Raw genomic sequence first — 23,425 nt, forward strand, 5'->3', positions numbered from 1 at the left:
TACTGATAATAGCATTAATCGTAATAATAATAATAATAATAATAATAATAATAATTGCATATTTTATGTTTTCTTTTTAACTTATTTTTAGATGTGTCTGTGTTTGTTCAATTTAAAAATTAAAAAATAAGTAGCAAAAAAAACAATTATTTTGAACACTCACACTGGGGGTCGAACCCAGAATCTTCTGATTAGAAGTCAGACGCGTTGCCATTACGCCATGCGAGCTGTTATTATTGATCTGTTCTAATATGAAATCAACTAAACGCGCATTACAACTAACAATTAGTAATACAATGTAGCCCCGAATAGTAAGAACCGACCACGAAATCAGGAAATAAGAATAAGGACGAGAATGAATAATAAAAGTATAAAAGGGAAGAATATCCAGGAAGATACGCTTCATGATTGATTTTCAGTTTCCTGTTTTTCATATGTATTATTTTTTTTTTTTTTTTTTTTCTTCTACGTTTCGTCGTTGTCCGTTAAAAAAGTGTTCTTCTTACGGTAATTTTCATACTTTCGGGGTTTCTTAACCTGTCATTATTTTTTTTATTATGTAGGAGCGGTGAGAAACATAATTCTACTTTATAACATTTTCTGTTGCAAGGTAATGAGGTAAAGATTATACTTGGTTAGACCCGTTCTGAATAGGTCTTTTTTCGTCTATATATGTGTTTTATATACAATATTCAACTATTCAAGCATAATCACATACAAATATTGTCAATATATTCATGAAATCCAAAAACTCTTCGGAGAGATCTCGGATTTATACATTCCTTTTTTTTTTCTGTTGTCAACTCGAAAACTTTTAAATTTCGTTGTTTCACAAACATCTCTATTAAGATACGCATCTTTCAGTAGCTCATTGTAGCACCCTTGGTGATACATGTATTTATGTATTATTACTGTTCCAAGTTATGCTTGAAGGAATAAAAAAATTTTTAATAAGATGAAAATATGTGAAAAAACTAATCAAAAGATATTTTTATCCGATGGAATATCGATGTCACTAATGTATATTCAGGTTATATTACCAAACGTTATTGTAATGCAATAACTTGGTTACTATAATTATGAAATATTTTTATATAGTTCTCGAAGTGTATTTATATCGTCAATATTCTCCACTTTGCTAATTAGTAAATTAAACTGTTTGTTAATTTCTTTCAATTTTACCAAGTATTCTGACTTGAAGTTTTCGGCAATTTCAGAATGTTTCAGATCTAGCCATGCATAGAAACTTAAAGACAACTCTTCTTTGGGCATATGGCTGAAGAAAAATGCTAAATTACCATCTCTATCGTTATGCAATGTGGCATCTTTATTATTGATATATCTTAGTAGATAGTGCAAATATTCTCTGACGTTTTTTTTCGAATCACCCTGATGAATTTCTTTGCCTGTAGCAGGAGAAATGTTTTGTTTTAAATTGTTGCAATTTTTGGTATTAATACTATTGGCAGTGATAATACTATCATTCTTATTATTCAAAAAGTTTGGTGTAGAATCAGTTATTATTGATGTTTTTGATTTTGCGAAAGCTTCCTTTGTTTGATCTGGTGTTGAACTGCTAACTGGTGGCTTACTTTCTCTAGTTGGAGTTTTTTCACTTTTTTTTGAAGTAAGTTTAGTTGAATTAACTTTAGAATATTGTGGAGACGCAAGTATCGACAATATTTTGTTGTTTTCATCGACATTATTAACTATGTCATTGGCTCTCATCGTTGCATTTATTGTTCTTTGAAATGTATGTGTGGCCATACTAGCACCAGTACTAGTATTGTACGTATCTTTCTTCAAGTTTACCTGTTCTGGTATTATAATGGTATTTATTTTTGTTAATGAACGCTCGATGTCATTTTCCTTGTTATTGGTTTTTAATTTTGAAATAGTTATTGGGGACAAAGATTCAAGTTTGCTTAGTTTTTCGATATCGGATAATTCAATTTCCTTAGTCGTCATTTTATCATTATTAGTAGTATTAGTATTATGAGTATTATTATCATTATTATTATCATTATTATTATCATTATTATTATTATTATCATTATTATTATTATTATTATTATTATTATTATTATTATTATTATTATTATTATTATTATTATTATTATTATTATTATTATTTGCGGCCAATACTGGAGAATGTATAGGTGTTTCTATCGTAGATGACTTATCAGACTCCCCCATATCATCGTTGTTGTTGTTATTATTATTATTATTATTATTATCTATAGATTTTATCGGTGAATTTACTGGGGTCGATTGTATAGATGATTCCTTCGAAGAGGTAGCAGTAGGTGAAGAGGAAGAAGATGAGGAGGAGGAGGAAGGTGGCGGTGGTAATAAATTAGACATATCGAGAGATTCCAAGAATGACATTTTATCTTGAACTTTATTAATTTTTAGTGAGGAAGATAATCCGTTTTTTAAACCGAACAATTCAGAAGATGTCGAATCATCCAATAAAGGATTTTTTTTTAAAAATGTAGGATTATTAGATTTGCTTTTTTTGATATCCTTTCTGGCATTCAAAAGTTTTTCATGATCTATGGTTATAGTATCTGGGTTTCTCTTTTCTAAATCCTCGGAATTTTCAGGTAAATTCTCTACATTTTCATCTAGTTGTGTTAATACAGTACTTTGCAAAAGTTTCCTTTTTTTTTTTGAAGATAAATTAAAAACGGTAATACTATCGTGTTGGACTTTTCCTCTTTTTTTCTCCACTTCCGTGCCTTTATTATTTAATATATCCTCCTCTAATTGCGATAATTGCTCACTATATATATGAGAATATTGGGTGTGATCTTCTTGTTCTTTATCATAATTTTGATGTGTTTTTATTAGAGTAGAATGTCCGGTTTCATTTTTACTATTTTTCTCTTTGAAAAATTGGCAATTTGGAGATTTCAATCTATGATGTTTGACCAGCAATTCTTCACTAGGTATTTCACCAGTACTATCATTAAATTTGTTGCCTAAATTAAAGAAATTATCACAAAATATGCAAAAAACACAAACACAATTATTGGAAATATTATTAGTGGGGGCTGTGTTATTGTCTATAGTTGCCGGTATTGAATAGTTGAAAAATCCAGCGTTTACAAGTCTATTTACAGAGGTTTCAGTTAGTGTAGTGGAACTATTATCATCAAATGTCCATTTTTGTAATAATTTCAAATCTGCTGAACCAAGTTTATCATTGAAATATTTCAATAATTTTTCTTCCTCAACATTTCCAGTGATGCTAGTAGCAATATTATTATTTAAAGCTTTTATTCTATAAAGGGTCAGTAATTTAAAATTACTTAGTAGGCAAGAATTGCTTGAGTCGACCAAATGTTTTTCTAGTACATTAATTAATGTTGTAGTTAAAGATTTATCTCTACAATCTCTAAAGTTCTCGCTGCTATTTTCACAATAACAACATAATACTCTATCTTTATTTTTCAACGTTGGTGTGGATATAAACCCCAAATTAGCCATTGCCTCGCCAGGTATAACTTTATAGGGCCATTTAGCAAATTTGTGACCTATTTGTTTATTAGCATTGTTTTTCTCTAACAGTTTTTGTTTTTCATAAAATGTTTTAACTCTATTTTCATATTTTTTGTGATCTGAAACTGGCATTTATTATTATTAAGCGTAAACAATAACACTAAATGACCTTTATTTTATTGAAATCACCGAAGAACGAACCAACACCTTTTTCTTTTTTCTTTTTTCTTTTTTTTTTCTTCAGATAATAATACGCTGTTGAGTTGTTTTTTATTTAAAGTTGTTAGTATGTTTTTAGTTCATTAAAAAAGAAAGTTTCTTGTAATAATTATTATATCGAGATAAATGTAAGTTGGTGTTTTATAATAATTAATCGCTTTTCCCTAATTAAAAAAAAATATTTTTACTTAGACGATTTTTGAAATAAAAATAAAAATAAAAATAAAAATAAAAATAAAAATAAGGCTGTCCTTTATTATTTTCTAACGTTATTCATATTAAATAAATCAATGTTCCTTTTCTCTTTCCATATATATATATATATATGTATATAATATTAAATTCAGGCTGTCCAATATACTACAAGTAAAATACTTCCATAACTCTAAATATTAACATGTCTTAGTTAATATAGTTTACTCAAGCCAAATGTATATATGTAAAGTAAGATAAAAAAGAAAAAAAAAAAAAAACTTAAAAAATTATATAAACAATTATCTCAAAAAATTAGTCAAATACATCATTCGTCATCTTCTTCCTCATCGTCCTCTTCGGCTGATTTCAACCAAGTGATAAATGGCTTAGCACTTTTTCTAACTTTTTTGGAGATTGGTTTTGGAACAAATTTTTTAGAACATGTAGTACCAAAATGCATTATAGATTCCTCTGAACAAATATCATTATTATAAATTTGAACCAATATTTTAGGTAACAAAGGAATTAATTCCGGATGTTGTATACCCAGAAATCTTTCAATACCGCCCAAGAAATGTTTTTCAAATTCAGGACGATTATTAATAAGCTTAATAAAAAAGGGAGCATGTTCAGCAATTTCAGAAACTATATCTTCATCTTCAAACATTATCTGTGGAATAACACAGGCTAATCTTGGATCTTGTACTAAATCCATTTCAACAGCCTTTTTGTATAACTCAACATCGCTTGGGAATTCCTCTTGGTTATCAGCCCACTCGCCGTATTCCTCTAGTTTAACAAGTTCTGGAGATAAGGGTTCAGCACCACTACCTTCTAAAGCTCTCTTTCTAATGGCTTCTTCACTCATATCCACAGCCCAATCGTCGTCTTTAACTTCTATTTTTTCTAAGTTGGAAGCAGCAGCATTGATTTTACGTGCTAATTCGTCATCTTCATCGTCTTTTGCCTTGTTTTTTGATTTCTTATTAAGTTCTGTGTTAATTCCTTGATTTTCCTGGGCAATATCACTAATGGAAACACCGCCACCTACTACATTGGCAGAAGCAGTAGCAGCTTTCTTTTTACTCTTCTTAGAACCAGAACTAGAACCACCACTGCCAGGAGGGTTTTTCAAAATATAGGAATATAGCTTATGTCTTGGATCCATGGAAGTAATCTTACCACAAGCTTTACAATCCCTCTGTAAATCACTGCCGTTTTTGATGATAATTTCAGTTTCGGGATTTTGACAACTGCCACACAAAACAAATTTATTGATGAAACCATCTAAAGTGTCTTGTAATTTACCGGGTTCATGAACACCGTTAACTAAATATCTATCTTTGGCTTCATCGATAGTAGTTTGGGCACCTAATTCAAATCCAAAGTATTTGATAATATAAGAGACTGGTCTGTTCAAAGCACGTGCCACATCAGCGGCATTCATAATGTTAGTTTTAATACCATTACCTTTACCTTCCACTTTGGCTTGGATAGGAGGCATCTTATAACGGTAGAAAGGATCCGTGTTAGAACGGCAAATATTGATGGACATTTTTGTTTTATCTATTTATTTATTTATTTATTTTCTTTAAAAATATATTGGAGGTGATTGGAGAAATGTTACACTCTGTATTGATGAATGCGATAGTGAGTAACAGGTAATTATAATGATGGCAATATCACTATAGTTTTTGTGTGAATTGTGGTTATACGATGGATAAGATGTGAAACAAGCAAGCTTAACGAATATATAATTAGTGATGAATGAAAAAGTTGTAGTAGTAAAATCTGAAGGCGAGCGACAGAGAAAGATGGAAAAAGAAGAAGAAAAAAATTTTTTCGTTTTTCGTTTTTCGTTTTTTTTTTTTTCTTTTTTTTTCTTTTTTTTTCTTTTCTTTTTTCTTTTTTCTTTTTTTTTTTTTTTTCATCGTTACGTAACAAAACACCCATAAACCACTTACACCCACACCTGATCCTTCAAATCACTTTGTACGTCAGGATTTAGAAAGTCAGGATTTAAAAAAGAACAACAAAAAAAAAGAAAGAAAAAAATAATGTATATTTTGCCCATGTAAACGAAATATATATAAACAAAATACTAAAATACTAAAAAAAAGAAGTAAAAAGGGAAAAAAGTTGTTTCAACACAAGTAACAAAATAAATCAAGAATGTCTATTCCATTAAAAGAAAAACTAATCTCAATTGCCACTACAGGTTACTATGCTCAATTAGATCCTAAACAGATTGAAGAAACCTACCATGAACTTAAAACTTATTTGAAATTCTCAACTGGTTTAACCAACATGGAATATTTCCAATTATTAGATCTATTATTAATACTATGTTTATACAAAGGAAGAGACACTGAGGCTGAATTCTTGTATAAAGCTCTGTGCGACAAATTTGGCGAAGATTCCCCATTTTTGCATTATTACAGATCCCTATTACATGAAATCGGTAACATTAACAATCCTGATGTTGAAGATACCACGCCCGTTGAAAAAGATATTGAAAATTTAATTAGTACCCACCTAGAAGTTGAGACTGACAACGTTGATTATTTACTTATGAGTAAAAGGTATTTGATGTTGAAAAAAAGAGGTTGTTCCATACAAACTTGGTTGAGACTATGTTTTGGCCTCTTGGAGAAATTTCCTATGGATGCTGAATTATGGTATTCTTGTGCTTTAGAGTATTTTAAACTCGAATTATATGATCAAGCCATATATTGCTTTGAAGAAGTTGTAATGTTAACTCCCTTCAATTACGTTGCCTTAGGATCTTTGGGTGAAGCGTTGTACTATAAATATAAATCCAACACCACTACTATCACCAATAAAAATAATAACAATCTTGCTGAAACAATATATGTTTTACAAGAGGCTTTGGATAGGTTTTTAAAAAGTGTAGAGTTGAGTGAAAACTACATGAAAAGTTGGTGCTTTATTGCAATAATTTGTAAAGAAATTTTAGACTTGAGTAACAATGATAAAAAATATTCTAAGAAAAGGGAATTATTGGATTTAGCTAAGAGACAATTACAAAAAACTGACATAATGAATGAATCAGATAAAACTGCATGTAAACTAGTATTGTCCAACATTTGAATAGAAGATAAAAAGAAGAAGCGACGAAGAGTAATATTTACTTTTTTTTTTTTTTATTTCATTTTTATTTTTATTTTTCCTACTATTTATATATATATATATATATTACTATAATCTCAACGTTTCACATTCTCTCTTGATCAACGGCAAATGTTGGATAACAGCATTGCTGTCTCTTAAAGCCAATTTAGGGTCCTTTGTACCCAAATATTTCGATAAAACAGTTGCATAATCACATTCAAATTCTTTGTATTCTCTAACAACTACTTTTTCGTCAAACTCTATATAGATTCTAGTATCATGAACTCTAAATAGTACCTCATCAACCCTAAGAAAAAATCTACACAATAATAATAGTCTTTCGTTCATAACCCTTATTTTGGCACTTAATACACTTATGCCATTGTCTGCTAATTCATCCTCATATAAAACCATGTCATCATAAAATAGAATAGGATCTGGTCTACTTAATTTATCAATTGGCAATTGGTAATCGTTATCTAATGTAAATGAATGGGTATTTTCTTTTGAAAACTTAACCAACCCCTTATAGTCAATAGGAGTATAGGTCCAATCATATTGTTTTTGTATGTTAGATAAATCATCCTGTTTATCTGCTTGTTGTCCCTTTTTCTTATTATCTTGCCATTTTTTAGCATAGGAGACTCTAATACCGGTATCTTGTAACGAAACAGTCCGTAAAGCATCCATTGCGTTAAAATCAATTTCCACTCCATTATCTTTTCCCTCCTCGAAAAATTTAATGTTTATTTTGTTATTACCAAATATCATTTCGGGTAATGGCAAGATTGATTCCATTTCCCATTTCTGAATTTCTTGTGCATTCAAAATAGGATATTTCTTACACGATATAGTCCATTTATCATCCACTGTAATGGATGGTGAATCATCTAATGGCATTCGTGCCATAGGAGAGGGAATAATTACGCTCCCGCAATGACAACATGCGGGGTTATTTATACTATTACATTTATGGCGTATTTTCTTTTGCATTGAAGAGGATGTTTTAACACTGGTAGTAGTGGTATTTGTACTATACATGCTGTTAGGCCTGATAGAAGAGGAAAAAGATGACAAAGTAGAAGAAGCAGCAATGGTGGTAGCAGTGTTTGGGATAGTAACACGTTGAATTGGTGGACCTCTAGCCTTAACAATTGAAGCATGCATCTCTCTTGCACCATTAACTTCTAAAGTTTGGATACCAGGACCAGATGGTCTATTTCTTTCAAGAAAAGGTCCTTTATCTGATTGATTTCTCATTAAATTTCTGTTACTCTGGTTATTACGCATTTATGAATGTTTCTTGATTGTTTTTTTTTTTTTTTTTTTTTTTTTTATTTATTTATATTATTCTTTTTGTTTTTATTATCTCAGAAATAAAAGAGGGAATAAAGTAAAATAAAATAAAATAAAAATAATGGATATTTTCTTTTTAACGAGGCGGTGGATTTATAATCAGAAATCATTCCTTTTTTTTTTTTTTTTTTTTATTTTATTTTTTTTATTTTATTTTAACCTTTCAGTTTAAGATTTTAATTTAAATTGTACGTACACAACAAGTGATCTCTTATCCTAGTCATAATAATAATAATAGTTTATTTTTTTGCATTCTTTTTTTTTAAAAAGAAAAAACATTAGAAACCAAACACCATTTAAACTACTTCAGTAACGATAAACAAATAATGAAGGTTTTAACAAAAGGTAACTCAACCAATGGTAGACCAAAAAAATTATTGAACAAAAGATATATAACAGTCATAATAACATCTATTTTTATTATATACTTATGGTTTAATCAGTTAGGGACTTCTAATCTATCATACCAAACTGAAAACGAAGAAATATTAACTTCTATTCCGACTAGTAATTCCTTTACTAACGACAATAATTATGAAAATAAGGAAGTGTCAACTTCTAATCCAAGTGATGCTTCCTCCACCAACAGCGATGAAAATTTGAAAGATTTTTATCACAATTATGAAGGGGAAATCGGACAACAGAAATTGACAACAGCCGAAGATATGTATTCCTCCGTCATAATGCCTAAGATGCCTGACCAAGAAGCAAAAAGGGCTTTAGGCAATGCCTCTTGGAAGTACTTTCATACGTTGTTGGCAAGATTTCCTGACCACCCGACGCAAGAACAGAGGGACAAGTTAAACACTTTTTTACAGTTATACGCAGAGCTCTATCCCTGCGGTGAATGTTCTTATCATTTTGTCAAACTAATGGAGAAATATCCGCCACAGACAAGCAGTAGAACAACAGCGGCTTTATGGGGATGCCACGTTCATAATTTGGTTAATGAACACTTAAAAAAACCAGAGTATGATTGTACTACTATCTTAGAAGATTATGATTGTGGATGCGGTGATGACGCCAGCGATGAGGATTTACAAGATTATCCGAAAGGAAACAATAGTATAATTACTAGTGGTATCACGTTGGAAAAAGAACAAAAACAGTTAGGCTAATAGGTTATAATTAAGAGAAATAGTTGATTTATGTTATTATTATTGGTTATATATATATATATATATATATACTATTTATATTGTAGTTGTGCCTTTTATTTGGTTATTCTTACCTGTTATATATTTTGTTATAATAATGGGTAATATGGGAGATTTATAATAATTTACATAATTTCACAGCAACCACCTTGCACACTCCCATGTTCTTTCTTATTAAATCTCTTATGGTTGGAATACTCATTTAATGGCCGGTTATTTAACGGGTTGGAATTTACCTTTGGATATCCCCATAGAGTGGGTAACATATAATCAATTGTTGTTGTAGTATAGTCTATTAGACTCAAACATGCGTTGGAAGACGTTATTCTTTCTTTGACTAATTGTTGTTTTAATCTATTATTCAATTCAATAATTCTTTTTAATTTTAAAAATTGTAATTTATATTCTAATTGTTCATTGTCATGTACGTTAATAGGGGCAGCGTTGGTAGAATTACTATTAGTGGTATCATTTTTATTCATTTTTTGTCTTATAGTTGGTAGTAGTAGAGATGCTAGTATCGTTTTTTTTTTTTTTTTTTTTTTTCTTTCTTTTAACCAGGTTTTAAAGGTGATATATACTATAAAAGATGATATTCATATTGAAAAGTTAGACATTATTAGAATAATATGTTATTTCTAACGAATTTTAAATGAAGGTAAGAACGATAAAGTATACAGATATATATATATATTATTATGATATTTAAATAGCTATCGTTTTTATTTAGGTTAATTATTACCAGAATGATTTTGAGGTTTATTTATTCTTTATAAAAATGATTAGAATTTAAAGGCCAAAGAAGATCAACCTCAAAAATGTCAAGTTTTCTGATGTCGTTGCAACTTAAAAAAAACGGAAAAAGGAAAATGGTGTCCGTGTCGCAATCGGATAAAAAAAATAAAAAAAAAAATAAAAAAAAAAATAAAAAAAAAAAAAAAAGGGACCAATGGAAAACATGAAGTTCATAAGATACGGGTGTTTTGTTGGTGTGGGTGCAATTTTTATTCTCGTCTATCATTGCCTTTTTTTTTTATTTTTTATTGATACTTTTCACTTTTCGTCCCCTCATTCTGCCAATTATCCCATTCTTCCTTTGCTTTCTTTGCTTTACTTTACTTTACTTTATTTCACTTCCCTTTGTTTAGTCAACTTTAATAACAACTATTATTACTAAAATAGAAAGGAATAAATAAAAATTAATTATATTCACTATGGAACATCCAGCTTGGACTTTATCGGGGTTATGTGTTATTGGTGGCTCGATGGGTTATCTACGTAAGAAATCTGTCCCATCGTTAGCTGCTGGCTTAATATTTGGTGGTATTTACGCTTATTCTGGTTACTTACTACACAATAATGCTGATAATGGCTTAGAATTAGCCTTAGGCGCTTCCTCAGTTTTGTTTGCCACTGGTTTGATACGTGGTTTCCCTTCTAGATTCACTAAACCTGTTCCAGTGGTTCTAACTGTCTTGGGTGGCTTAGGTTCCCTTTATTATTACAAAAAGTACAAGGAATTTTATCCATGATTATGAAAGTTTAACGTGTTATTAAATATATATATGTGCTAATGGCGATGGTATTTTGCATACCTGTTATTATGTGGAATTAATATACTACTACTACTACTATTATTATTATTATTATTATTATTATTGCTATCACCATCGTTATATGGTATATATTGAGGGAAACGGTGTTTTTTTGCTTAAAACTAAATATCTATTTCCATGCGATAAATAACCATTGATATATTTTTTTATAATTAAATTATTCAAAATACATTCCAATTCATCCAATTCATTCTCAATGTCATTATCTTTCCCCCTAATTTCTTTTGATGCTGCTCTCCATATCGCATTTAATTCTTGTAAATTTACTTTGGTGTCATTATTATTCAACGCCCAGTATTTATGTAACAATCTTGTAAAACAAACATTTTTGAGATCGGCGCAGACAATAATAAATAATTTATTGGCTAACAAAAACTTTTCTTGGTTGAAACACCATTGTTTGAACAGGAAAATCTCGCCGTTTTTGAGAATTTTATACAATTCGAGCCATTTATTTAGTTCATGTGGTATCCCGGTCTCTTGCGTGAAGGGAAATTTCAATAGCTTATTTTTAAATTTTAAATAACATGGTGCCAATAAATCTAAAATCTTAACAATCATCTTAGTGCATTTAATGTTACAATATTGGTAACTCTCCATCAAATATTCTACACATCTAGGGTCGTTTATCCTAATGAAATATTTCCCCATGAAAAAATTAAACCACAACAATTCAAAATTTTTATTCCCGGGAATGTCTTTCAAACTTGGTAGCTGCTTTGTATTTAGTCTATTCATTAATACTTTAATAAAACTCTTTTCCATATCAAAATTATTTAGTTTTTCATAAGTTGAAAATTCTAATAGAATAAAAGGGTAAACACCCAGTTTCTTGTTAATTGTAGTATCAGGTTCCCTATCATTTAAGCACAATTTGAAACTATTATGGATGGTTCTATTACATTTTTCCAAAAAAGTTTCATCATCTAAATCCCCAATCTGTTTGCGATGTGATTTCAGCAATTTATTTGTGTTGCATAAATTTTTGTCTTTTTTATTGTTCATAACATTATTGTTGTCGTTAAAAAAATAAGCATCTAATAAATTTGCAATTGAATACAATTGTGAAGCTACAAGATACATTGGTTTGGTGATCCAGTTTTTTTCTCCCTCAGCGAGTCTATTAATCTTTTTCAATTGACTATCACACAAACTAAAATATTCTTGTAGTTTAGTAATTAAAAGCTCAACTACCCTAGGTTCCACTGTTTTATTACTATTGTTGACAAATTTCTGAAGTGTTGCATGTAATGGATATTCACGGTATAAGTATTTCAATTTCAAGCTAACATCAATTAAATCACGTATTTTTCCATTTTTTGAATGAATACTATATGAATCAGGTGCTGGTTCAAATAGAAAAGCGTTATAATTTTGTGCGTTGGATATATCCTCTGGCGTACCAATTAATGGTGATGGTGGAGCAGAGTATAATAATAAGTTTTTGAATAAGGGACTAAATTCATTTTTGGTCAAGCATTCTGATATAACAAAATAATAAAAGTTTTCCATTACTAATATAAGTATATATATATATGTGTGTGTGTGCTAATTGTTATATTTTGATTGTTTTTATATCTATAAATCTGTTTTGGGATACCTTTATATTGAACTTTTTAGAAAATATCTTAACAAGTTTTGTATGGGCTTAAATAAATAAATATAAAATGGCCGTTAATCAATGATGTTGATCACATTAATAGTTTAAAAATAAGACCGGGTTACATTGATTTTTATTTTATTTTCCATGTTTTTTTCATTTTTTTTTTTTGATATCAACCAAAAGACTTTTTTTTTTTAAACAACGGTTTGTATTTAATATTTCCAACCAATTATAAAAAAAAAAAAAAAAAAATATATATATATATATATATATAGTTACAAGCATGAATGAATCAGCACCAGTACTGTTACCAGAAACCCCTAGCAAACAACAAAGAATTGTAAGCGAGACTACCGGATTATACCACTTAAATCTTGTTGATAAAAAAAGGGATCAAGAAGTTGGTGAAGATATAGACGAAGAAATCAATAATGAGAATCCCATTGGAGATGACGTTGTTACCTCAAAAAAAGAAATGCCTAAAACACCAAGCGTCAGCAAAATAGCCACAGCTACAACATTAAATAGTAAAAGATCAAATCTGAATTTATCGCCAAAGAGATCAAGTCTAAATTTATCTCCAAAAAGATCAAGTTTAAATTTATCGCCAAAAAGATCAAGTTTAAATCTAAGAATAACTGCCTCCCCGCAAAATACCGGGAATGGTAATATTGGAAATGGCATTGATGCAAACTATGAACAATTTATAGGATCTACTAAAACTGAAAGAATGAATAGTCCTGGTACCAATGTCAATATAAAAGACCAATCTGAGACTAAAGAAGAAGTATTTGACGCTGAAAAACTATTAATGGAGTTGGCTAGTAAAGAAAGGGTGGTATTTGAATTGGGGAAACAATTGGAAATTGCTAAAAGGGATTTGAATGATTTTGAATTGAAATGTAGAAAAATAATAGCCAAGCAACAAGGATTAGATCCTAGTTCTGTACTTGATAGTAATAATAATAATAATAATAATAATAATTACTATTATAATAGTATTTCTGGCAGTAATGTTACTAATGCTGGAAATGAATTGTTTAGACGGTTAACCAGCAAACTAGTGGAAACAACAACTAATTTAGCTGCATCTATGGAAACGCCATTAGATATTGAATTTCCTGGTACAATGAAAGACAATACTTCTATTAATGGTATCACAACTAATACTGACAAAATGACTGAAGTGCCGAACTTAAAAGCCAAATCTAGCATGTTCCAAATGGGTTTGGATAGATTTAATAGCATGGTAAATGGTACTGGTGATACTACTACTTCTACAAAAATCATTTCTAACAATGAATTGGAAACTGGCCGCACTTCTATCTCTAACTCTCAACTTTCTTTAAACCCGGAACCTATTTCCAATAAAGATCCCACTCCCGCTGACCATCCTATTTCTGATAGCAAGCCTAGTCTTAACAGTAATCCAAATTCTAATAGCAAATCCGAATCCATATCCGCCAGTAAAACAGAACCGCAAAAACAGCAATATTCTTTTATGGACAGATTGAAATCCAAATGGAATGAATTCTTGGAGTACGATGAAGATGAAGCCAAATATGATAAAAAAATGGATGAGAAACGAGGTAGAATGGCTGTTTCTCATGATTATAATGATGCTTTATATAACGATGATGCAATCGAATACAGCGAGAACGAAGATAGTGAATATGAAGATGGCACGGACCATGTCTATTCTTCTTTCAAAAGGGGATCATAGTAATATTATATATTGCATGTACACACCTCTTCATCTGTGCTTATCCATACATTGTTCAACACTTTTAAATAGTTTATTCTTTGTATTTTAGTTATTTGTCTTATTTAGTACATAAGTAAAGAAAAAAAGAAGAAAAAAAAAAAAAAAAAAAGAAGGAAAAAAGGAAAAAAAGAAATAGTTTTAACAACACTTATATACCATCATTTAAAAGAGACTTTAATTAATGCTTGAACAGTTTTCAAAGCCTCGTATTTAACTTTTGAGTCTGGATAATTTAATAATTCCATTATGGGCAATTTGGCACCTTCTTTATCCAAGACAACTATGGACTCGGGTAATAACTCAATAACATGAGTAATATCGCTTAGTGCGACTTGTAATTTAGTAGATTTATCTTTTAAGTCTGTAGTATTGTCAGTTCCAGTCGATAATACAATGGCTATTAAGTTTTTGAAAATTTTCCAATGGTCATCTTTAAACTTGTCGATATTATCATTCCAAAATTGATTATCAACATGAGGTGGACTCCAACATAACATTTTGGAATCCAACTCAGCTAAATATTCATCAAAACTATTTAATTCTTGCAACGATTGATCAACAATAGTTTTTAACTCATCTAAATCTTCGTTCAATTCCAAATCACTGTATTTACGTTCTTTTAAGCTTTGCAAGTTTTGCAAAGCATTTCCTAGTAAAACCAATTTTTTGACAACTTCAGTGTTATGAGGAACCTTACAACAATTTAATAGGATTGCTATGGACAATCTTGAAATCTTTTCCTTGACAGTAATGGTAACCAACTTTAATAATTTGATAAACTGCAAAGTATAATTACTAGATAACTCCTTGGCAATGGTCTTATTGAAAGTTAATAACCAGAGAGTTAATAACGCATAATATTGTAATTGAACATTGATGTTGTTTGCGGGTAAATTGGTGCCAGTACGAGACGACAAAATGTTGGATATACTGTTCGACAATGGAGAAGCATTATTGATATCATCATCTGTGGATTCGGATAAAAGTGTGCCTAAGATAATATTGAACAATGGTTGAACAAATTGTGAATTATACTTCCAAACAATTGGTCTAAAACATTTAATGGCAGATAATTCTTGTAAAAATCTTATAACGACATATTCACGTTCAATGGTTATTTTCTTAGTGCTTGAAGGGTTAGCATTCTTTAAATCTGGTGTTAAAAATTGAGATAAAATTTGGTCTACAATATTTTTTTTATTTTCATATTCATTAGAATTGACAGTCAAGGATACCAAGATATATAAAAAAATCAATTCCAACACTTCATCGTCATCACTATTTGCAGAAATTATGGAAATTTTACCTTTTGTAATCAAAGTAGATAATTTTGAATAGTATTGAACATTTTCATTAAAAAAAATAAATGTTTCATCATATCTAATCAATAGTTCAACAAGCAAATTCCCTACAACTTTGATTATATCAGGTTTAGTGGTAGAAGTTTCTAAAATATGGACTAAAACAGGTATCACCTTTTTAAAATCAATTTTGGCTTGTTGGTCTTCCCAATTATTCTTATTATCAAACAATTCCTTTTCCAACTTTTTGGCAATACTAGCGTCAAGCTCTGATAATTCCTTTGACCTAGCATAGTTATCCCATAATATGCTTCTAAATTTAATGGATCTGCGTAAGTTAGCAAAATGGGTGCTATCAACTAAAATCTTATTAAAGTGTTGTTGTTTATCAACAGTCATTATAAGGTATTTCTCTTTTTTTTTTTTTTTCTTTTTTTTTTTTAATATATATGGAGTTTGTTCACCTATTTGCTTGGTTGCTTGACCTAGATTGTAAAAAAAGGAAAAAGGGAAGTTATGCTTAATTACTGGTTCAACAAACCCTCTGTAGCTAAAGAAAATGGCTACTAAATGGAAATGTAACAGGGAAAAAAAGAAAGAAAAAAAAAAAAATATATATATATACAAGACTAGGATAGAAAAAAAAAAAAAAGCTTTTAATTATTATTGCCAATTTTTTATTTTACTTTTTATTTTTTTTGCAGCCAAAAAAGTTAGCATTATTATATTATATTTTATTTTCTCCCTTCATCAAAAAAAAAAAAAAAAAAAAAAAAAAAAATATATATATAAAATAAACAAATGCAGCTTTTTCTGAGACATATCGTTAAAATAGTCCGTAAGAAACTTGCGTATAATAATAGATCACTATACACGAAAACCATTCACACTATTATTATCATGTATTATATCACGTGTGAGACCTTTAACAAATACGAATAATTAACAAAAAATTATCTCGGTATTTCCTCTCATCTCATCGAACAAACAAATAAACTCTTACAATGATTTTAAAAAAAAAAAAAAAAAAAAACATTTTTCATTATACACATACATATATAAATCCTATATCATAATAAAAACATATAAATATCACCTTCTTCAATTAACCTCTCCTTGTAAAGTCTTAATAGTTATACAATACTAATTGGATTCTCTTTCAAACTCTTTAACCATATCAGCGCCTTCAACGGCACCACAAACAGTCTCACACATAATACCAGTAACCAAATATGGATCAATGTTAGAAGCTGGTCTCCTATCTTCAAAGTAACCATATCCTTCTTTGGAAACAGACCTTGGAATTCTAATAGAAGCACCTCTATTGGCAACACCAGAAGAAAACTGAGAAATAGAGGCAGTTTCGTGTCTACCGGTCAATCTCAAGTCGTTATCGGTACCATACAATTTAATGTGAGCGTCATGTCTCGTGGATAACTTACTAATAGCATCTTCGATATATTTCATACCGCCTGGTTTTCTCATTTCAACGGTAGAAACATTAGTGTGGCAACCAGCACCATTCCAATCACCCTTCAATGGTTTTGGATGTAAGGTAATCTTAACACCAAATTCTTCGGCAACTCTTTCCAATATATAACGAGCAACCCATAATTCATCACCCATCTTAATACCCGTACATGGACCAACTTGGAATTCCCATTGGGAAGGCATAACCTCAGCGTTAATACCAGAAAGAGTAATACCACTGTATAAACAAGCCCTGTAGTGAGCCTCAATAACATCACGAGCGTAAACTTTACCACAACCAACACCACAGTAGTATGGTCCTTGAGGGGCTGGGTAACCGCCCTTTGGCCAAGCATAAATGTTGTCATACTGATCTAGCAAGGTATATTCTTGTTCCAAACCAAACCATATTTCAGATTTCTTGTGAGCATTGAAAATTTTTTCAGCTTCATGTCTGTGGTTGAACTTGTTTGGAGTCCCATCGTTGTTCCAACATTCGGCCAAAACAATAATATTATCACCTCTTCTAAATGGATCTGGGTAAAATGCAACTGGTTTCAAGTAAACATCACTGTCATGACCCAAAGCTTGATTAGTACTTGAACCATCAAAATTCCATTCCGGTAATTCATCAATAGAAGTAATTCTCTTCTTTAAAGTTCTACCCTTGGATCTAATAGAACCAGTGCCATCGATCCAGATATATTCGGCAATTATAGAACCTCTTTGGTCCAATTGCAAATATTTAGCTAAAATACTTGTTTTTTCAACAACAAAACTATCAGACATTATTTTAATTTTTATTTTATTTGGATTGTTTTTATTTTATTCTATCTTTTTATCATACAATAAATATATTGATTTTTATTGGAATATGTGTATATATATATAGATATATATATTTTCTTTTTTTTTTTTATAATTTGTTATAAACCTATACGGATTTCTTTATCTTCTCTTTTATTGTTCGAGATGATTTCTGTGTAATATACGTATTGAATTACTCTGTGGTAGAGAATTTTCCGAGAAAAGAAGAGGAGGAAAAGAGAAGTTGAAAAAAGTAATATTTAATGAGGATTAGAGAAAATGTAAAAGACTAGAAGATAATTTAAAAGATTATTTTGATTAGATTCTTTTCGCTTATATATAAAATAAAAATAAGATCCTAACCCAATTGTGGATTGCTTAATTGATAATTATTTTTCCTTTTTTTTTTTTTTATTTTTTTTGGGATGTTTATTTTGCTACATTTGTTGTTGTTATCGTTTGTCAATGAAATGTTTTTTTTTTTTTTTTTTTTTTTTTTAATTGCAAATTAATTTAATTAGTGACAAAAAAAACAAAAAAAATAGTAATATTATTAAATGGGCGTGTTTTATGTGTTATTTTTGACATTCTGCGTGTTTAATCAGAGGGAATTTAATGTTTAATTTACATGTACTTTTTTATTTACTCCACTCACTCCGCTTATCAAAAATCAAAACAAAAAATTATCCTGTTGTGACAACAAACAACAAATTATTATTATTATTATTATAATCTATATTTATTTTTATGTTATTGTGTTGCTTTCTTTTTTTTTTTTTTTGAATGATTCATCTAAAAAACACAAAAACAAATATACAGTTATATGTATATCCCAATCTTCCGTAGGTTAAGTGGTCTTAAAGCGTAACCAGTACAACTAGAGTTATTTTTAACTAACCTGGTTTGGATGGAATGACAGTAATATTCCAATTGAAAAAAGGGAATAAAGCGTTAAAACAAAATAATAGAGATGAGATATGTAAATAAGTACTTAGTATATTTTATAAGTTTTATGTGTGTCGGACTGCATTGCCATAGCTAGACCAAAAAGAAACAAAGAACTAGGCGATATTTTCCTGCTGACTATCTCAAAAGTGTGCTTTTTCTTTTGCTCACTACACCATTCAGCAAAAACTTTATTTATCTTGCTCTTTTGCTGGTCAACTTTTATTATATCTAAGTCTGAAAGCCAAAAGAAAACGATAAAGATAATAATGGTAATATTTTGATAAAAATTATTATTAAATTTCGTATGGAGTGATATTTCCACCGTTTATTATTTTTAACCAATTTAAAAATAGGCGCAACGGATATTAACCTCCGACGGAAATATTACTTAATTTGTTTTATTTACATTTGTCTATGAAAATAGATAAGTTTGTATTATTTTTACCATACAACACAAAACTAATGAAACGCCCAGTTGGACAAATTGAATCATTTTATTATTGTTGATAACGGAGGGGGGGGGTATATGTTTTAAGACCGTATAAAGTGCAGTTTCTTTTTGTTAGAGATGATGAAGCCAAGGTAGCAGCGGCAAGAGAGAGAAATCTTGGTAATAATAATTTGAATGTATAAAAACGTGTATATATAAAGAGACTAAGTACGTATGAGCCGGGTAATACTCCCACGGTTGGATCCGATAATAAAAAATAAAAAATAAAAAATATTTATATAAAAAGGGGAGCAAAGAAGTCAATTCTTATAATCATCTTTTAGTCCATTATACAGCAATGTTAGCAAATTTTTGATCTTAGAAAACAGTGTATATCTATATATATATATATATATATCCACAAAGGGACAAGGTGCTTTCTACACACACACATTAGTATTATTTATGTTATGTATTATTTTTTTTTTTTTTTTTTTTTTTTTTTTAATTATTTCTTGTCCATAAAGTTAGTATGTCCTCTTAGTCTAGTAATAATTTGTTGAATTAAAGCATAACAAACGATAATATTTGTTTTGTGGAAACTATTTATAGAAATGTGAATTAAAAAAGCTAGCGTTTAAATACGTGTTGTTTTATGTAAGTTTATAGAGAGAAAGAAATGATACCTCTTAATGTATAATTTATTTTTTTGTTTATTTTGTAATACACAATTTTAAATGTTTAGGTAAAGAAATTCCAACAAGATATAAAATATATCTAAATATTTAAAAATAAACAAACGATATATTTTTAAATAACCGGGTAACAACTAGAAAAAAAAATTGTAAACTTATTTTAAATTAAATAAAAAAAAAAAACAAAAAAAAACAAAAAAAACGAAAAACGAAAAACGAAAAACAAAACAAAACAAGTAAGAACCTTTAGACTCATCAACACAGCTAACCATCTACATCAATTATGTCCCTAACACCTGTAATAAATACTTCTACTGGCAACGATAATACTACATTAGACACTTACACTGTTATTTCTGTAGTTATTCATTTAGGTTCCTATTGTGTAATTGCAGGATTTAGTAATCAGGAGTTGCCTCAATGTATAATCCCAACCAACTACACCGTTACTACCGAGGGTGAATTGTGTTTTGGTTTATATGAATTATTATCAACAGCAAATACGGATAAACTTAATACTAATAAACAAATCTTTAATATTATAAGTGATAATTCTAATGGTGATGATGATTATAAATACAATTGGAAAGCCCTAATTAAATTGTTGGAATATATTTATAGTAAACACTTGAAAATAGACCCTCAAGAAATCCCATTAATATTAACTATACCACCACATTTACCGCCTTTAATAAAACAGAAATTATATACTACCGTTTTATTAGAACTCAAAGTCCCTTGTGTTCAACTAATTGCTGAACCTTTGGGTGTTTCCTTAAGTTTAGGTAGAAGTAGTTCATTGGTTATCGACATTGGAGCTAAAAATGTAATAGCTACTTCCATTATAGATGGTTCTATTACTAATATTTGTAAGAGTAAGATAGCAGGCAATTTCTTAGATTACCAAATATCTAAAATGGTAAAAGAAAAGCTTCTACAGGGCACTGATGGTATTATTAATGATGAAAGTAGTTTTGATCTTTGGAAAAATTCCTGGACATGGATTAAAGATTTTAAAATGATGATGTTAAATATCCAACCGTTCCCATTGGAGAAGGCAACCGCTGATAATGTCAATGATACTAGTGGCCCAAAAAATAATGATCTCGTTACTACTACTACTACTACTACTACTAATAACAACAACAATACAGAGGATAACGACGTCGATATGGTTAATGCTGACGAGACAGCAAAGGAAGATGTCATTAACACTAATTATAATAATTTTCTATATAGAAATAAAGTTACGCTGAAATTTACAGATTTGGAACTTAATCAACTAAGTGAATTATTATTTAATCCTAAAATTACCAATGACCCTATTTTTGACACTATTACAGGCAAATACCCTTCTTCAACACCAGGTGCGGTCGAAAAAGAAAATATTGAAAGAGATACAGTTAATAATACTAACTTTAGTAAAGTTAATAATGTGGTTACTACTAATATTCCCAGTACTGCTAATAATTTGTTACAATATACTGGTCTTATTTCAGTCATACAAACCGCTATTAAGAACACACTTAGCAATATTAACAATGAAGAAGAACAGGGTTCTACCACTGCCAATATCACCGGTGCAAATATTACTACTACTAATACCACTTCTGCCGCTATAAATAAGGCCTCTGGAATTAAGCCTGAACAGGTTATTAGTTCCTTATTGAGTAACATATTGATTATCGGTGGAAGTTCCTTAATACCAGGCTTAGAACAAAGAATTATTAATGAAATAAGTCTTATTTATCCTCAATATAAATTGAGCACTTTTGCAAACCCAATTACCATAGATAGACAACTTCAAAGTTGGATAGGTGGGTGTGTAATGGGTAATTTGCCACAAATATGGGAATTAGGGGATTGGCACTATCCAATGAATGAAAATAGTATATGATTAATATATATGTGTATATTTAAAAACAAGCAATTAAATAAGTAATTAAATAAACAAATAACTAAATAGACAAATAAATATCACAATTGCTGTCTAACTAATTGATCCACAGTTGACAAATCAGTACTGCTTTCAATAGAGGGAACAATAACCCCATTAACAGCTACGGTTGGTGTAACATGTACGCCGTTTTGTCTGTGGTATCTAGTAAAGTATTTAACTTGTTTTTCAACAATACCATCCTTACCTTTAGAAATAACTAATTTAGACAATATGAAATCTTTGTCTAAGCCTTCAACATGTTCAAAAGCATGATTAGCCAATTCTTCGTATAATTGGCTGAATGATTTATTAACAATCATTGAATCCCTCCAAAATTTGGAATAATCTTTGAACAATTGTTTGGAATATTTCCAAAATTGGTCTGGCTTATAGATTGCAACTATGATAGCAACTTCATGTATTAAGGTTGAAAAAGGATGCCATGGCTGAATAACATGAACAAATTTGAATTGTAAATTTGGATTGTTTTGAACAACTGGATTATCCTCTAGATTGTTGAACCATCTGTCAAATATTTTGGCAGAGAAGAGACAAGCATAATCTAAATATAATTCAATTGTGTTAGGCGCAGTACCTGATGTGGCAGTTTTTGTTGCATTTAGTGTTAAAGTATGAGCTTTTAAAACGGTAGATCTAACAGAAGACATTCCTGGTGTATGTTTTTACTAATTTTTCAATTCTAATTTTTCAATTTAATATTTGTTTTAACTTCTTGATTATATATATATATATATATATATATATATATATAAATATAACGCCCCTGAATTATCTTTTGTTGGAATAAATAAATAAACAAGCAAAATGCAATATATATTATATATTACGTAAGGGATTATAATAATTTAGTTTGTCTTTTTAGTAATTAGCATTTTAAGGGACGTGGTGCACGGGAGAGGGGAAGAGGGGGGTGTGAACGGACAAAATAATTGTGGGTTATCGGACTTTATTTTATTTTTGTGTCTTTTTGTTTCTTTTTGTTTGTGGTCTAAAAGAGAAAAAAAAAAAAAAAAAAAACTTAAAATCAACATTATAAATAAGTTCCACAAAATAAAAAGTGTGGCATTTTGTGGATACATGATATGGATAACTTTCATAGTTTATTTAAGATTAATCCCCATATATATACAAAACAAACAAAGGTTTAAGTTATTGACAAAAAGTAAGTGCTTCGAATAACGACCCAAGTTTTTTTCTTGGTTGCAATAACATAGCTTGCAGACTATGGTACCATTTTAAACCATAAATAACATCTTGCTGAGATATG

General features: G+C 29.5%; 13 protein-coding genes and 1 non-coding gene across 14 annotated transcripts; 5 read left to right on the forward strand and 9 right to left on the reverse strand.

Annotated features, from left to right (window-relative positions):
* Nucleotides 1–156: 156 nt before the first annotated feature.
* Nucleotides 157–228, reverse strand: SCDLUD_000104. The gene has a single exon. It is a non-coding gene; the product is annotated as a tRNA-Arg (tRNA).
* An 849-nt stretch (nt 229–1,077) lies between these two features.
* On the reverse strand, nt 1,078–3,636 carry BIR1 (survivin; the record flags this gene model as incomplete). Its single annotated transcript, XM_046078782.1, has 1 exon — nt 1,078–3,636. One exon carries the CDS (start codon nt 3,634–3,636, stop codon nt 1,078–1,080), a length of 2,559 nt encoding a protein of 852 aa, XP_045936454.1.
* A 607-nt stretch (nt 3,637–4,243) lies between these two features.
* TIF5 (translation initiation factor eIF5) lies at nt 4,244–5,473 on the reverse strand (the record flags this gene model as incomplete). The annotated part of the gene is made up of 1 exon (XM_046078781.1): nt 4,244–5,473. The coding sequence occupies one exon, from the start codon at nt 5,471–5,473 to the stop codon at nt 4,244–4,246; it is 1,230 nt and encodes a 409-aa protein (XP_045936455.1).
* Nucleotides 5,474–6,090: 617 nt separating this feature from the next.
* EMC2 (Emc2p) lies at nt 6,091–7,029 on the forward strand (the record flags this gene model as incomplete). The annotated part of the gene is made up of 1 exon (XM_046078780.1): nt 6,091–7,029. One exon carries the CDS (start codon nt 6,091–6,093, stop codon nt 7,027–7,029), a length of 939 nt encoding a protein of 312 aa, XP_045936456.1.
* A 108-nt stretch (nt 7,030–7,137) lies between these two features.
* On the reverse strand, nt 7,138–8,340 carry TIP41 (Tip41p; the record flags this gene model as incomplete). The annotated part of the gene is made up of 1 exon (XM_046078779.1): nt 7,138–8,340. One exon carries the CDS (start codon nt 8,338–8,340, stop codon nt 7,138–7,140), a length of 1,203 nt encoding a protein of 400 aa, XP_045936457.1.
* Nucleotides 8,341–8,732: 392 nt separating this feature from the next.
* Nucleotides 8,733–9,524, forward strand: ERV2 (flavin-linked sulfhydryl oxidase; the record flags this gene model as incomplete). The annotated part of the gene is made up of 1 exon (XM_046078778.1): nt 8,733–9,524. One exon carries the CDS (start codon nt 8,733–8,735, stop codon nt 9,522–9,524), a length of 792 nt encoding a protein of 263 aa, XP_045936458.1.
* A 164-nt stretch (nt 9,525–9,688) lies between these two features.
* STE18 (Ste18p) lies at nt 9,689–10,045 on the reverse strand (the record flags this gene model as incomplete). Its single annotated transcript, XM_046078777.1, has 1 exon — nt 9,689–10,045. The coding sequence occupies one exon, from the start codon at nt 10,043–10,045 to the stop codon at nt 9,689–9,691; it is 357 nt and encodes a 118-aa protein (XP_045936459.1).
* A 732-nt stretch (nt 10,046–10,777) lies between these two features.
* TMH11 (Tmh11p) lies at nt 10,778–11,095 on the forward strand (the record flags this gene model as incomplete). The annotated part of the gene is made up of 1 exon (XM_046078776.1): nt 10,778–11,095. One exon carries the CDS (start codon nt 10,778–10,780, stop codon nt 11,093–11,095), a length of 318 nt encoding a protein of 105 aa, XP_045936460.1.
* A 141-nt stretch (nt 11,096–11,236) lies between these two features.
* Nucleotides 11,237–12,691, reverse strand: SCDLUD_000112 (uncharacterized protein; the record flags this gene model as incomplete). The annotated part of the gene is made up of 1 exon (XM_046078775.1): nt 11,237–12,691. The coding sequence occupies one exon, from the start codon at nt 12,689–12,691 to the stop codon at nt 11,237–11,239; it is 1,455 nt and encodes a 484-aa protein (XP_045936461.1).
* Nucleotides 12,692–13,065: 374 nt separating this feature from the next.
* On the forward strand, nt 13,066–14,505 carry ACF4 (Acf4p; the record flags this gene model as incomplete). The annotated part of the gene is made up of 1 exon (XM_046076721.1): nt 13,066–14,505. The coding sequence occupies one exon, from the start codon at nt 13,066–13,068 to the stop codon at nt 14,503–14,505; it is 1,440 nt and encodes a 479-aa protein (XP_045936462.1).
* Nucleotides 14,506–14,705: 200 nt separating this feature from the next.
* On the reverse strand, nt 14,706–16,247 carry VMA13 (H(+)-transporting V1 sector ATPase subunit H; the record flags this gene model as incomplete). The annotated part of the gene is made up of 1 exon (XM_046078774.1): nt 14,706–16,247. The coding sequence occupies one exon, from the start codon at nt 16,245–16,247 to the stop codon at nt 14,706–14,708; it is 1,542 nt and encodes a 513-aa protein (XP_045936463.1).
* Nucleotides 16,248–16,991: 744 nt separating this feature from the next.
* Nucleotides 16,992–18,107, reverse strand: GLN1 (glutamate--ammonia ligase; the record flags this gene model as incomplete). Its single annotated transcript, XM_046078773.1, has 1 exon — nt 16,992–18,107. The coding sequence occupies one exon, from the start codon at nt 18,105–18,107 to the stop codon at nt 16,992–16,994; it is 1,116 nt and encodes a 371-aa protein (XP_045936464.1).
* A 2,374-nt stretch (nt 18,108–20,481) lies between these two features.
* Nucleotides 20,482–22,095, forward strand: ARP7 (Arp7p; the record flags this gene model as incomplete). The annotated part of the gene is made up of 1 exon (XM_046078772.1): nt 20,482–22,095. One exon carries the CDS (start codon nt 20,482–20,484, stop codon nt 22,093–22,095), a length of 1,614 nt encoding a protein of 537 aa, XP_045936465.1.
* An 80-nt stretch (nt 22,096–22,175) lies between these two features.
* On the reverse strand, nt 22,176–22,805 carry SCDLUD_000117 (DsbA family protein; the record flags this gene model as incomplete). Its single annotated transcript, XM_046076720.1, has 1 exon — nt 22,176–22,805. The coding sequence occupies one exon, from the start codon at nt 22,803–22,805 to the stop codon at nt 22,176–22,178; it is 630 nt and encodes a 209-aa protein (XP_045936466.1).
* Nucleotides 22,806–23,425: the final 620 nt, after the last annotated feature.

This window comes from Saccharomycodes ludwigii, chromosome I, assembly GCF_020623625.1.
Source record: "Saccharomycodes ludwigii strain NBRC 1722 chromosome I, whole genome shotgun sequence".
NCBI lineage: Eukaryota > Fungi > Ascomycota > Saccharomycetes > Saccharomycodales > Saccharomycodaceae > Saccharomycodes > Saccharomycodes ludwigii.